This window comes from Glossina fuscipes, unplaced genomic scaffold (assembly GCF_014805625.2).
Source record: "Glossina fuscipes isolate IAEA_lab_2018 unplaced genomic scaffold, Yale_Gfus_2 111, whole genome shotgun sequence".
NCBI classification, from domain to species: domain Eukaryota; kingdom Metazoa; phylum Arthropoda; class Insecta; order Diptera; family Glossinidae; genus Glossina; species Glossina fuscipes.
The window spans coordinates 2,702,072-2,713,136 of record NW_023998454.1 but is presented as its reverse complement, the minus strand read 5'-3'; the positions used below and the strand labels follow the sequence as shown (position 1 = coordinate 2,713,136).

Below are 11,065 nucleotides of genomic sequence, written 5' to 3'. Positions count from 1 at the left end.
CTTGACTCGGTCCAATACGGTAAGTAGCCGGATCCAACTCGTTGACAGATAAAATTTGTTCCACGGTAACATCTTTATAAGATTCACCAGCCAGCAGACCGAACCGTCGTTCAAATTCATTCAAGGGCACAGATTCAGGATAACCAAAACGATGCAAACGTGCTGCCTCTAACACTTGAGAACCACGTAACTATTAATTAGAAATACAAAAAAAATATATTAGGAAATCCTTATTTTTATGCACCTATTGGACAGACCTGACTTCTAAGAAGCGGGATATTAACTAATTCCTCACTGGAAGTTTGTAGAACCGATGTGTTAGGCGAACCACTAGCCGAAAATGCAGGCTGCTGACCAGCATTATGTTGCAGCAAATAACAGTGCACGAAATGCGTGCCGGTGCGTCTCAAAGTGTCAATGATCCCATCGACAGTGAATTTTACTTGCAGCATGATGGAATTTCTTTTTACACCAGCTGAGGTAAAAGATCGACGTATACTGGAAACACGCCGCAGAGAATGTGTACCTTCTAGGCCAGCAAAAGAGCCACAAAAAACTATCCCACCACTGCTACGAGTTAGAGAACCAATATAAAGGCGACTAATTTCATCTCGAGAGCTGTCTTGCAATAACGAACCCGCATTGCGTATGGCTGGATGTTCACGACTATTACGGACCCATCCATTAACCATATATAAAACTGGATTTGTGCCTTGCAAATGCTGTAACACAAATTGCTTTGATCCGTTGCATTTTCGCAACAACGTCTGGTGTTCTCGATCCCCGTAGTGAGAAAAAAGACGTTCAAGGAATGTGTCATCGTTAGAATTGGGATATATAGATTCCTCATCGAGTAGCCACAGCAACCCACGACGATCTTGTTCCCGCAAATCCCTCTGAGAAGAGCGGACTACATGGTTTTGCGGTGCCTTGTCTATGAGTGATACCAAAGGCCCAGGATTTGTATCAGACATACCCTCGGTTTCGATTTCTACCAGTTCTTGAGCGTAACGATCTCTAGGCGCTACTAATGTGTTGTGATGGAACAGAAGCTGCAATCTTTCTTGTAAATAATTGTGTTTCAAATCGGACAGAGTGGCACCGGTTTGTGAACCACAACTGGCAGGATTTTGAAAACCTGGTGTATCTATTAGAATGATGGAAGCTATTGTATGGGCAGATGTGCAAATAGCTTTATTAATTAGAGCTATTGCGGCAGCCAAAGCTTCTGAATATAAGCCAATAACTAAAGCTTCCAAACACTCCCAGGCCAAATCGGGAATATCGCTTAAAGTCTTTGAGGGACTTGAACTGCCTGATGCGTTTACATTAAAAGCTGCCCCCGATAAATCCTCTAATGAAACGCCAAGCAAGGCGGCCGCCCTTCTGGCTGCTGACGGATTCGCAAATTGAGTACGCGCAGTAGGGCCCGAACCAACTATTGTGACTCCAGCCAAGCCCAAGTGGTAAATGGAAGCCAATATACTCCATATTCCACGTACAGCTCTGGGATTTATGTTTAACGTTTCGAACGCCTGAACAGTACGCACAAATTCAGCGGCCGATCGTTGCCGATCTTCGAGTTTCTGTGGTAATGAAACAAACGGGTGATTGTCTTCTGATGGTATACTTTCTAAATGCAATTCTTTCTGTAAAGAACCACAAGCGCCAGCCAATAGACGTGTCATTATGTGAAAACTACGCTCATTAGGCAAACGTCGTCCAGCACGTTGTCGTTCTGGCAAAAGTACCTGAATAATAAAAATGTAATAATTTCTTCGAAAACATACATTGTACAGAATACTTGAATCGATGCAGAAGCTATTTGTCCAGTTTGATCAAAATCCAAGCTTAACAATTGGGTTAAACGTGTCGCATTCGAATTTAGACAGGTCTTAGTGTTACCAAAAGCTTCCAGAATTGCATTAACTGAGTTGACTTTCTCCGCATTTAAAAAATTATTATAATAGCAACTTAAAATTAAGAATTAAAAAATAAAAGAAAAAACGCTTTTTTGTCATCACAAAGACTAAGAAGTAATACTATTAGGTGCATTAATAAATTCCCTCGGCTAGAAAATGTTGCTTCATAAAGCATATCTATCTAGTTCAATTTTCCGGAAATTTTGGGTAAAAGTAAATTAGATATTGACGTTTGCACGATATAAGCTTCACTTATTTGTAAGCTTTCGTTTAGTCTATATCAAAGAGTAAAGAGATGGATGTCAATTACAATATAGCTAAACTGCGTAAATGATTAAATTGATTTGGAGTAAAAACGCAATAAGCGATGACACAGTTGGAATGCGGTCTGCGAGATTTTGTAGCAAGAAATTTTAGTCTTGAAAACGATAAAAAATCGCATACGTGTGCCGATCTCCAGCAAGACCAGTCCAGAAAGTGATTATTATAGCAAGTACGTTTTAAATATTTTTGAATTTTATTAAAAAGGTAAAGAGAGTTGATAGTTAATACACCTAACACATTTCTGCAAATGTAAATTTGAATTCTATTTTCTTCTGTTCGTCGCAATAGATCTTTGTCATGTCATGTGATGTTCTCAACACTCTCAGCACCATCTTTTATGCACAATTATTATGAACAGTATGTCGATGACAACTTACCAGCTGCCAACGCCAAGTAATAGAGTGCATGTTTGAAGCTGGTTGTTTTGCCAGAACCGGAACGTCCCATAAATACAAGACTTTGATCTCGTCTCGTTTCTAACATTGTCCTGTAGGCGGTTTGGGCAAGCGAATAAATATGCGGAGGCATGTCCTCCGTCTTACAACCACGAAACATGGAAACAACCTGAAAAGCATTTTGAGCAAAAGACAACAACCGAATGTTTTTAAGCTGTTTGTCACCTTTTCAGAGTATAACGATAAAGGAGCCATTGGATTGACTACAAGTAATATGGGTCCAGCTTTGGTGTATATCAAATTGCTAGCATAACGTTGGCGCAAACAATGCAGCAACGACGCCTCGTTTAAATGCTTTAGTTCACAAATATCTTCAATCAAATCCAGCGAGGGCGAATTCATTTTTTCCACATCGTCCTCATCTACGGTCATTTCTTCGCTATTATGCAACAGTTGAATGACCACCTTATGGTTTTCCAAGTGGGCTTTGGTTTGCGGCAAGCGTAGAGCAGCGCAAAAACCGCCACGATGTACTAGCCACACACGATCGTTTACGTTGCCGTCGTTAGCAGCTGCGTATTTATTAACGCTGCCCTCTTGCGCATGCTGCTCTTGTTGTAACTCATTTGCATTGTGACACTAGAAGCAAAAAAGAAAGAAAAAAAAAACGACAAATAAGAACAAATAAGTGTACATGTTACAAGAATTACAAAAACAACTGGTTTTTTGATTTGTTGTTTTCATTATAAATTTCCCATGTCTGCTAGTTTTGCCGTTTTACCAGCTACCCTATGCACGTTGCGTGCATGTGCCCGTAATCATAATAACAGCAGTAACCAGCCACTGACTTAAAAATACATAATTCTAATATCAACTAATGTGGAACACACATATAGAGATTTTCTTACTTATGCATATGCATATGCACGCCTTTGTGCTCGTGTATGTAAGTGTATGTTTATATATCTCTTTCATAGATAGAAAAATCCCACATTAGACATTGCACCAGAACATATTTGAATTGAATTGAATTCAAGTCATAGAGCAAAAACAACACAACAAACAACAAACTAGTCAATATACATTTACATCTATTTTTGGAGTTGAGCGTGTGTGTTGCTTTTCTACTTCTTTGTGTTCACTCATACGACTTCCTCATAAACTCACGAATACGCTTATTTGATTTTTATTGCGCCTACAGAGCCACGGACAGCGCAATCCCTCCATCAATTGCCAAAGCTGGAGAAGAGGCAGACGGCGTTATAGGGCAAATACATATATATCACTTAAATATATATAAATATATATTTGTTTTTCGATTATTTTTAGAATTCATTTTAATAAGCTTTTATTCCTCTGGTACGCATTTAATAAATGAAAAACGTACGCGTCAATTGAGAATCGGTTACGCGGAATTGCAGATACATTCGGAGCTTGAATTAATTACCATCTCTTTGTCCTAAATAGGACGTCGTTGATAACACTTGACACGTGACACTTCTATGAATATCTCGTAATAAACTTTTCGTTTTGCTTAAATCGATGCTTTGAATATTAATACATTTTCTTCAAGCGTTCCGAAAAGACGGCCTGAGTTTAACAAGCCTTGCTGTTAGAAACTTGCAAACTAATGTCCGACCTGTTAACTTGGAGCTTCTCTAACAGATTTAAATCTGCTTTTCAGTGCTTTTCCTCAAATGTTGTTGTGGGCCGGTACAATTACTTTGAACAAATTTGAGTGCTTAAAGCAGTCTCCAAATGCGTCAATATTTTTTGAATGGTTTTTAGATCAAAAGGCAATGAATAATGGAAGCAGTTTGGGGGCATTAGTATTACGACCCGAGAGGTGAAATTCTTGGACTGTCCTGTAAGACTAACTTAAGGGAAAGCATTTGCCACAGATGCTTTCATTAATCAAGAAAGAAAATTAAGAAGTTTGAGAAGGTGAGAAGGTGATCGAATACCGCCTCAGTTCTAACCACAAAGGTTTCCAGCTAGAAATTAGGTGTAGCTACTATTATGGCTTTGTGAATCGCTTCCCGGGAAACCAAAGCTTTTGGGCTCCGAGAGACGTATGGTTGCAAAGCGGAAACTGTCTTTGCATCTTTGTGGCTTGTCTTTAGCAACTTTATACATGAAAATATTTCCAACAAAAACATGTTAAGTGTAGCTCCGTTGAACAGATGATATGAGATTTCGAGCAATTCAAAATATGTCAATGCCAAGAAATTATAGGTCTACAATGAAGTTTTTAATACTAACTATAAGTTCTGGCATAGAATTATACATTTTTTTGCATTTCGGAATATGTAAAATGTTGCACCATCGCGTCCGTCATTGATAGATGGGAAGTAAAGAGCGCCTTCTAGGGTTTCAACAAAAAATCTTCGAGGAAAGAGAGCCTTGGGGTTTTTATGATCTCTCGGATTGTCAGCTAATGGTGAAAAATGAAAAAAACGTTTATTCTAATGGAAAGAGATAAGACATCTCAAAATTTTAAATATATTTTTTTCGAAAAACATTTTCCGAAAACAGCCGTTAAAACACGTCCTACAATTTTTACGCTTCTCACGCTCTCTCTCTCCCTCTCTTTTATTCGAATTGTTTACAATATCCTTGCATACATAGGCAGTGTTCCGGCAGTTGATTTAAATAAATGATTGCCTTTTTTTTTAGACGAAAATTGAACTGTTTCCCGATTAAAGAATGCTTTTTGAAAGCAAGCAGCCGCAACATTAGCTTGAAAAGTATTATGGCAACCGTTCTCTCCCAAAAACAGCAAATATCTTGATTGTTTGCTCATGTCAAACGAGGTCGCATGGACAATCACGCTGTTTAATGCAGTGCGCGTTCAAAAGAACAAGTTACAGCAGGAAATATCAAAAAGTCCGGAAAATTATTTTCGATAATCGAAGAGTGAAGCTGAAAGTAACGGCTGGCATTCTAAAGACCACAAAATGCAAAGCAAAATTAAGTTCGATTAAAGTTCGAACTGCTGACCTATTCACAGCGTTCTCCAGACGTTGCCGCAAGCAACTATTATCTGTCTCCCAATCATGAATTAATGATGCAGTGACAAAGGTTTAGATCAAATGAGGTCAGGACCTTCGACAAATAGTTCTATAAAAAATGCATTAAAACGTCAGAATGGCGTTGAATGTAATTCAATAATTGAATGATTGAATTAAGTTGAATTCTAAAAAGCATGTTTTTTCTTTCTTAATACATACTAATGGTACTAATTTTTAAATCATTTGAAAATATCAAGTTTGCAATCAACGAATTCTTTATACATTCCTTGGAACGTAAAAGAGACACTTTTACGGACAATATGAGAATCGAACTAGTTCGCAACATCTCCGAAGCAATCAATACCCCGGTCAATCAGATCGTATCGCCCGGATATAGACAATGGTTACGCCTATTCAAGGATGGCATGTTTTAGTTAAAACATTAATTTGGGTGTGTTTGATAGTTTTAGTAACAAAACGAGCCCGGAAGAATTAATCAATTATCTTGTACATGTAAATATGGTATTGTCTGTCTGCAGCTGTATGTAATGTAGCATGTTTCATGAATTATTTTCAGTAAAATTATCAAACGTATAGCTGGTGCACTAAGCGAAGTACAATGAGTATTGCTAGCCAGGATCTCTCTGCTGTCAAACTCACTATTGTTTGCTTACTAAATAGGTTGCTCGGCTGATGAAGAAGAAATATGACGGTAGTAAATGTCAATTTATCGCTTTGTTTTTTTTTAGAAAACTTGGTTGCAAATACATTTATCGGACGAAAGAGCTTCAATTACATTCATTCATAGTGTTATTAATTGACAATTTGGTCTCAGAATTAAAGACCATTAACACTGCAACTGAAAATGGTTGTGTGTTCGAATGCCGATGTACCTACATATCGCATATAACACAAATAAATGTCTGTATTAATAAACGCTCACATAAATTTAAAAGTTCATTGACCAAATGGAATATCAACGCAGAAGAAAATAAAATGAGACGAAGAGGTAATGCATACATTAAAATCTGAACGATGATCAATGCACACATCCGCATGTTCACACTTGCAGGCACATACATCGTTCATACATATGCATTTTTGTCAACGCTCTTCAACTTATGAAGGTAGCCAGTCTTGTTTACATTACAAATGCCTCGGGGCCCCCTTAAGAACTTATACTTTACGCATAAGGAATAAATCGTATGCACTTAATTGAATGATGTGCTTTTTTTAGCTCTGTCTGTGTTCCCTTCGTATTTTTCTTGCGCTTGTTGCACTACGAAGTAGTTTCAGTAAAAAAATTTCAGTTAAACCCAACTAATTCCCATTATTAAGCTTGATGCCCTCTCTAACACATGCGACCTGTTTCGATTATACACCATTTCCATCAGAAAGAAGTATGTACTCGGCACGAGTGGAATCTCCGATACTTCTGACAAGACAAACATTCTATCATCGACGATAGATGGTCTAGTAGTAGCTAACGCCTACACTGGATGATCATAACGTTCGCTTCGTAGGCCATGCAGCGACGGGGTATTACTTCGTTGTAGAAAACCTTTATAGAAATTTTGGATAAGGAAGCTCAAAGACACTTAGCCCGTAAAGATCAATAAAAGATCACAATTGCTATGTGCTATATGCTATATGCTACGAACGAAGCCGACAAGGGGCGGACAAAACCGAATAATCCAATTATGAAATTTCGGAGCAAGTTTATAAGCAGAGCATGCCTTTACTTCTTCTTTTTTACTAACCTTACAGAAGCCGGCTAATTAGAATCTTGTCACTCATTGCCATCATGACACGGCTTCTTTGTTTAAGTGCTTCCACAGACGAAACTATTAATTTCAGCAATGCTACCTTAACACAATCTGTGGCAATCTTAATCATTTAACTATCCATATAACTCTTTTAGTTTCCCAATCGCGCGTGCCTGTTTAGGTGTTAGAAAATGAATGCAGGGTATCCCAAGACCGTCGATAACGTGTATTTAGCGCAGTTACACCATAAATGAGAATTTCCGCTCAAGCAGACGAAGAAGGAAAATAACACACTTTTGGTAAATATTTGATTAACTTATAATAATAATAGAACGTACGCATAGCGTACATAAACATATTAATGAACTGCTGGATATGAAAGCAACTCCAACACATTTTATCCTCATTTACATATATGGTCCTAGAGAAGCGAAGAGGTAAATTTTCACAAAACTATTTACAATGCATACAAAACGGCACTTTCAAAGTTTAACATAACGGTAATGTTAACGGAGGAGAGGAATAGCATTTATTCAAATCAAACTTTGTTTTCACGAACATTTACAATTTCTTGGAAATTTAAAAATTAATCATAAAAAATTAAAATAATTTACGAAAATTTCAAAAGCAGTTAATAAAACCTTAAAAACTTTTTTTATAAAATATTTTTGCATTGTGCTATTGCGAGACGAATATGGTACGAGCGGTCATCTGTAAAAGCCAAATGCTATGCTTGATCACTTATTACAAAAAAAGTGGGCAAAATTCATACAATTGGACCTCCTCCCATTCTATGTATAGAGGAATGACAAGATCTCATTAATAAAATTTGTGCCACTCCGATGAAAAACCTTAAATTAAATACGCGCTTCTTCATGAAGAACGCTTAGGCCTTATAGAAAACAAAAAATTTAACGTCGGCAGTTTCTTGAAAATAATGTGATCTCATTGCACTGTAAGAATTCCATGCAACGACTCTTAAACGTTTTCCAATAGTTGAGCTCCGCACTCGAGAGCAGCCGTTTTAACCACTACTACTTCAAGAGATGCTAAAACGTTTTTCCATTATTTTTTTGTTTTTAGTAGCAATTCGCTGCTTTAGGGGATAATGTCGAGCATGAAGTTATCCCTAAAAGAGTAATAATAATAGTAATGAGGGGAGTAAGGTATATGTTACATTGTCTCGACGCCAAATTGTAGGTTGAATCATAAATACATGGGTGGGAAGCCTATAAAATTTCAGTTTTCAATTTCAGTGTCTCAAGCTTAAAATTTACCAAAAAGTATGACTAAGCAGACTAAGAGATCTAAATCGCAGCAAGATTTTGATAAACAAAAAATAATAATAATATGTAATTGCAAATCCAGTTCCAATATCCAATATCCAACACAAAATGTATATACTTTCGATATATGCATAATAAAATTTGTACGTTTTCCTCTGATTTTGAAATTGATCTGATCTAGCCGTCTTTCGTCTTAGTTGCAATAATGTGCTCAATCCATGTAATATTAGTAAAAGAATTAATTTACACTGCGCTTCGTTCTCCAAAAATACTATTTACCTTTACAATCAACTTTTACATCAAAATATTGTAAAACACTTTACTTATCACAATATCAAAGACAACGCACCTATTTCACTGTCCACATGATAAAGCTGTCACAGCAAAATACAATCTTCTATAATGTTATGTGAGCTTCCTGCAGTCTACCTTTTACAATCTCCGTGGCATAAATTTTTCTGTCCATAGGTAGTAGACATACACTCAATTCGTATGTCGAATTTTTATAAGTATTCCAAATAATTCTGGGTACTTTGACTAACAACTTTTGTAATCGATTTTTTACTAGTTAGAAGTCATGAATACGGGACACGGAACGATTTCAATAATTTTTGAATTTAGTTTCAACAAAGTGATAAGAATGGATATTTTAAAAAGTTTGTTTCCTACAAAAACTTCTGGTATCTCCCAAGAAAACCAGTGTTAAGAGGAATATCGTATATAAGATCGCGTACTTATATATAATTTCCAACGTAAACTTCGTTTCTTGGAAGCAGCCCACTTTAAAGGAGCCATGCGATTGTGAAATAGGGGTGACTTTTATAAATATAAAAGAAATTTTTCGGATTTAACAAATATGAGAACATGAATGATTATAAATAATATTATTTAGCTATATCTCGTAGTCTTATAAAATGCAACAAAAGTTCAGTGTAAGTATGAAAAGTGTTTCAAACCTTTTTTCTAATTGTCTCGTCATAGTTTTTGTGTAAACCACTGTTGCCCGTTGAACCGTAACTACGCATATGCAGTGAACGCTCCCACAATAATTGCCATTGTATCGTATCGCTGCGTCTTCTTATAGATGAGCGCATTGCACGATTTGTAAGAAGAATACCCGCATTCGTTGCCATATTACCCATTGCATATTGTGGCTTTGCTCCAGACGCCGCACTATTCCACGGCGGTCTTATATGGCTGCTGTTATTAGCAACTGTTACCGAATTCGCTTTAGATTTACCAGTGGTACGAAAACTGCGATACTTTTGTGTGCGTTCAAATGTTGAGAGAGGCACTGAAACGCTATTAGAAGACGGCGATTGCCGTCCACCTTCAAAGTTTTTATCTCCTTCGCTGTGTAAGCGTGTGCGTGTGCCTGTTATTGTAGTGCTTGTTTTTCGACTGAGCACTGGTGAAGGTGTGTTTTTCAACAGACGTCTGGCCGCTACTGGTGACTTATTTCCTAAAGTTTTCGTCAATTTTGAATTATTTGCTAAAGATTCGCGAGCGTGACTCTTTAATATACTGTCCGTCTTGGTAAGCATTTTACCATTAGTTTGATTAGCCGTTATTAAGCCATCAGTAGAACAATGCGGCCACATTGAAGAATTCTCCGAGCCGCTATCACTTATCGTTTCCGAGCTCATGCTGCTTTTACGTGGCGTCTTGTCGCCTTTGGCAGTTGTATTGAGTTTTTGTATTTTGGCTTTAATAGTTCCGCAGGCATGCGCCTTACCCGTGCATCCTTTATGAAATTCCGGATTTAAACCGGAACCGGGTTGGGCTGGTGTTGCCGGTATTATCGGTGAGCGAATAGTATGCTCAAAACTTTTCGGTAACAGAAACATTTGCAAACTTTTTTTTTTTTAATATCGATTACATTAAATTTTTTAAACGCACAATCATATAAGTTTGTTTTACTTTCTTAAGTTATTCTTGTAGTTATTAATTTCCCAGTTTATAAAATTTATTACATTTTAGCCTTATATGAATATCTTTGTTTTTAACTAAGCACTTGAAGGTAGTAAACAAACACCATTTAACAACACATCATGCCGCGTCTTACAATCTAGTACCTATCCACCAACACCAGACGACATTAGTTAAGTTAACTTATTCGCATTTAAGTTATTCATTCATTTCATTCTCTTACTAGAGATAATAGTTAAACACTTCAAGCATAAAACATTTCATCCATTTATACAAATATAACACTACTCTTCCAAAGTCCAACTCAAACTTACAATGGTCGACGACAACCTTGAGAATCGTAGACATTAAAAACAACGGAGACTCGAACGAAAAATACAAATATATATATATATATATATATATATACCAATATATATACCAAATATATAT

The 11,065-nt window shown here is 36.8% G+C and overlaps 1 protein-coding gene across 3 annotated transcripts in view; it reads right to left on the bottom strand.

The window, feature by feature from the left end:
- Positions 1-11,065, bottom strand: part of LOC119638979 (unconventional myosin-XVIIIa) — a 66,132-nt gene that overhangs the window by 45,886 nt on the left and 9,181 nt on the right. For 2 of the 3 annotated variants that reach the window (XM_038036150.1, XM_038036149.1), the window contains exons 6-10: positions 2,867-3,280; positions 2,622-2,810; positions 1,805-1,969; positions 258-1,751; positions 2-190 (exon numbers count right to left, since the gene is read on the bottom strand). In XM_038036150.1, coding sequence (XP_037892078.1) covers positions 2-190; positions 258-1,751; positions 1,805-1,969; positions 2,622-2,810; positions 2,867-3,280 — 2,451 coding nt within the window. Of the gene's footprint in view, position 1; positions 191-257; positions 1,752-1,804; positions 1,970-2,621; positions 2,811-2,866; positions 3,281-9,660; positions 10,860-11,065 lie in introns of those variants that run through there. The other variant, XM_038036151.1, reaches the window with a different exon arrangement.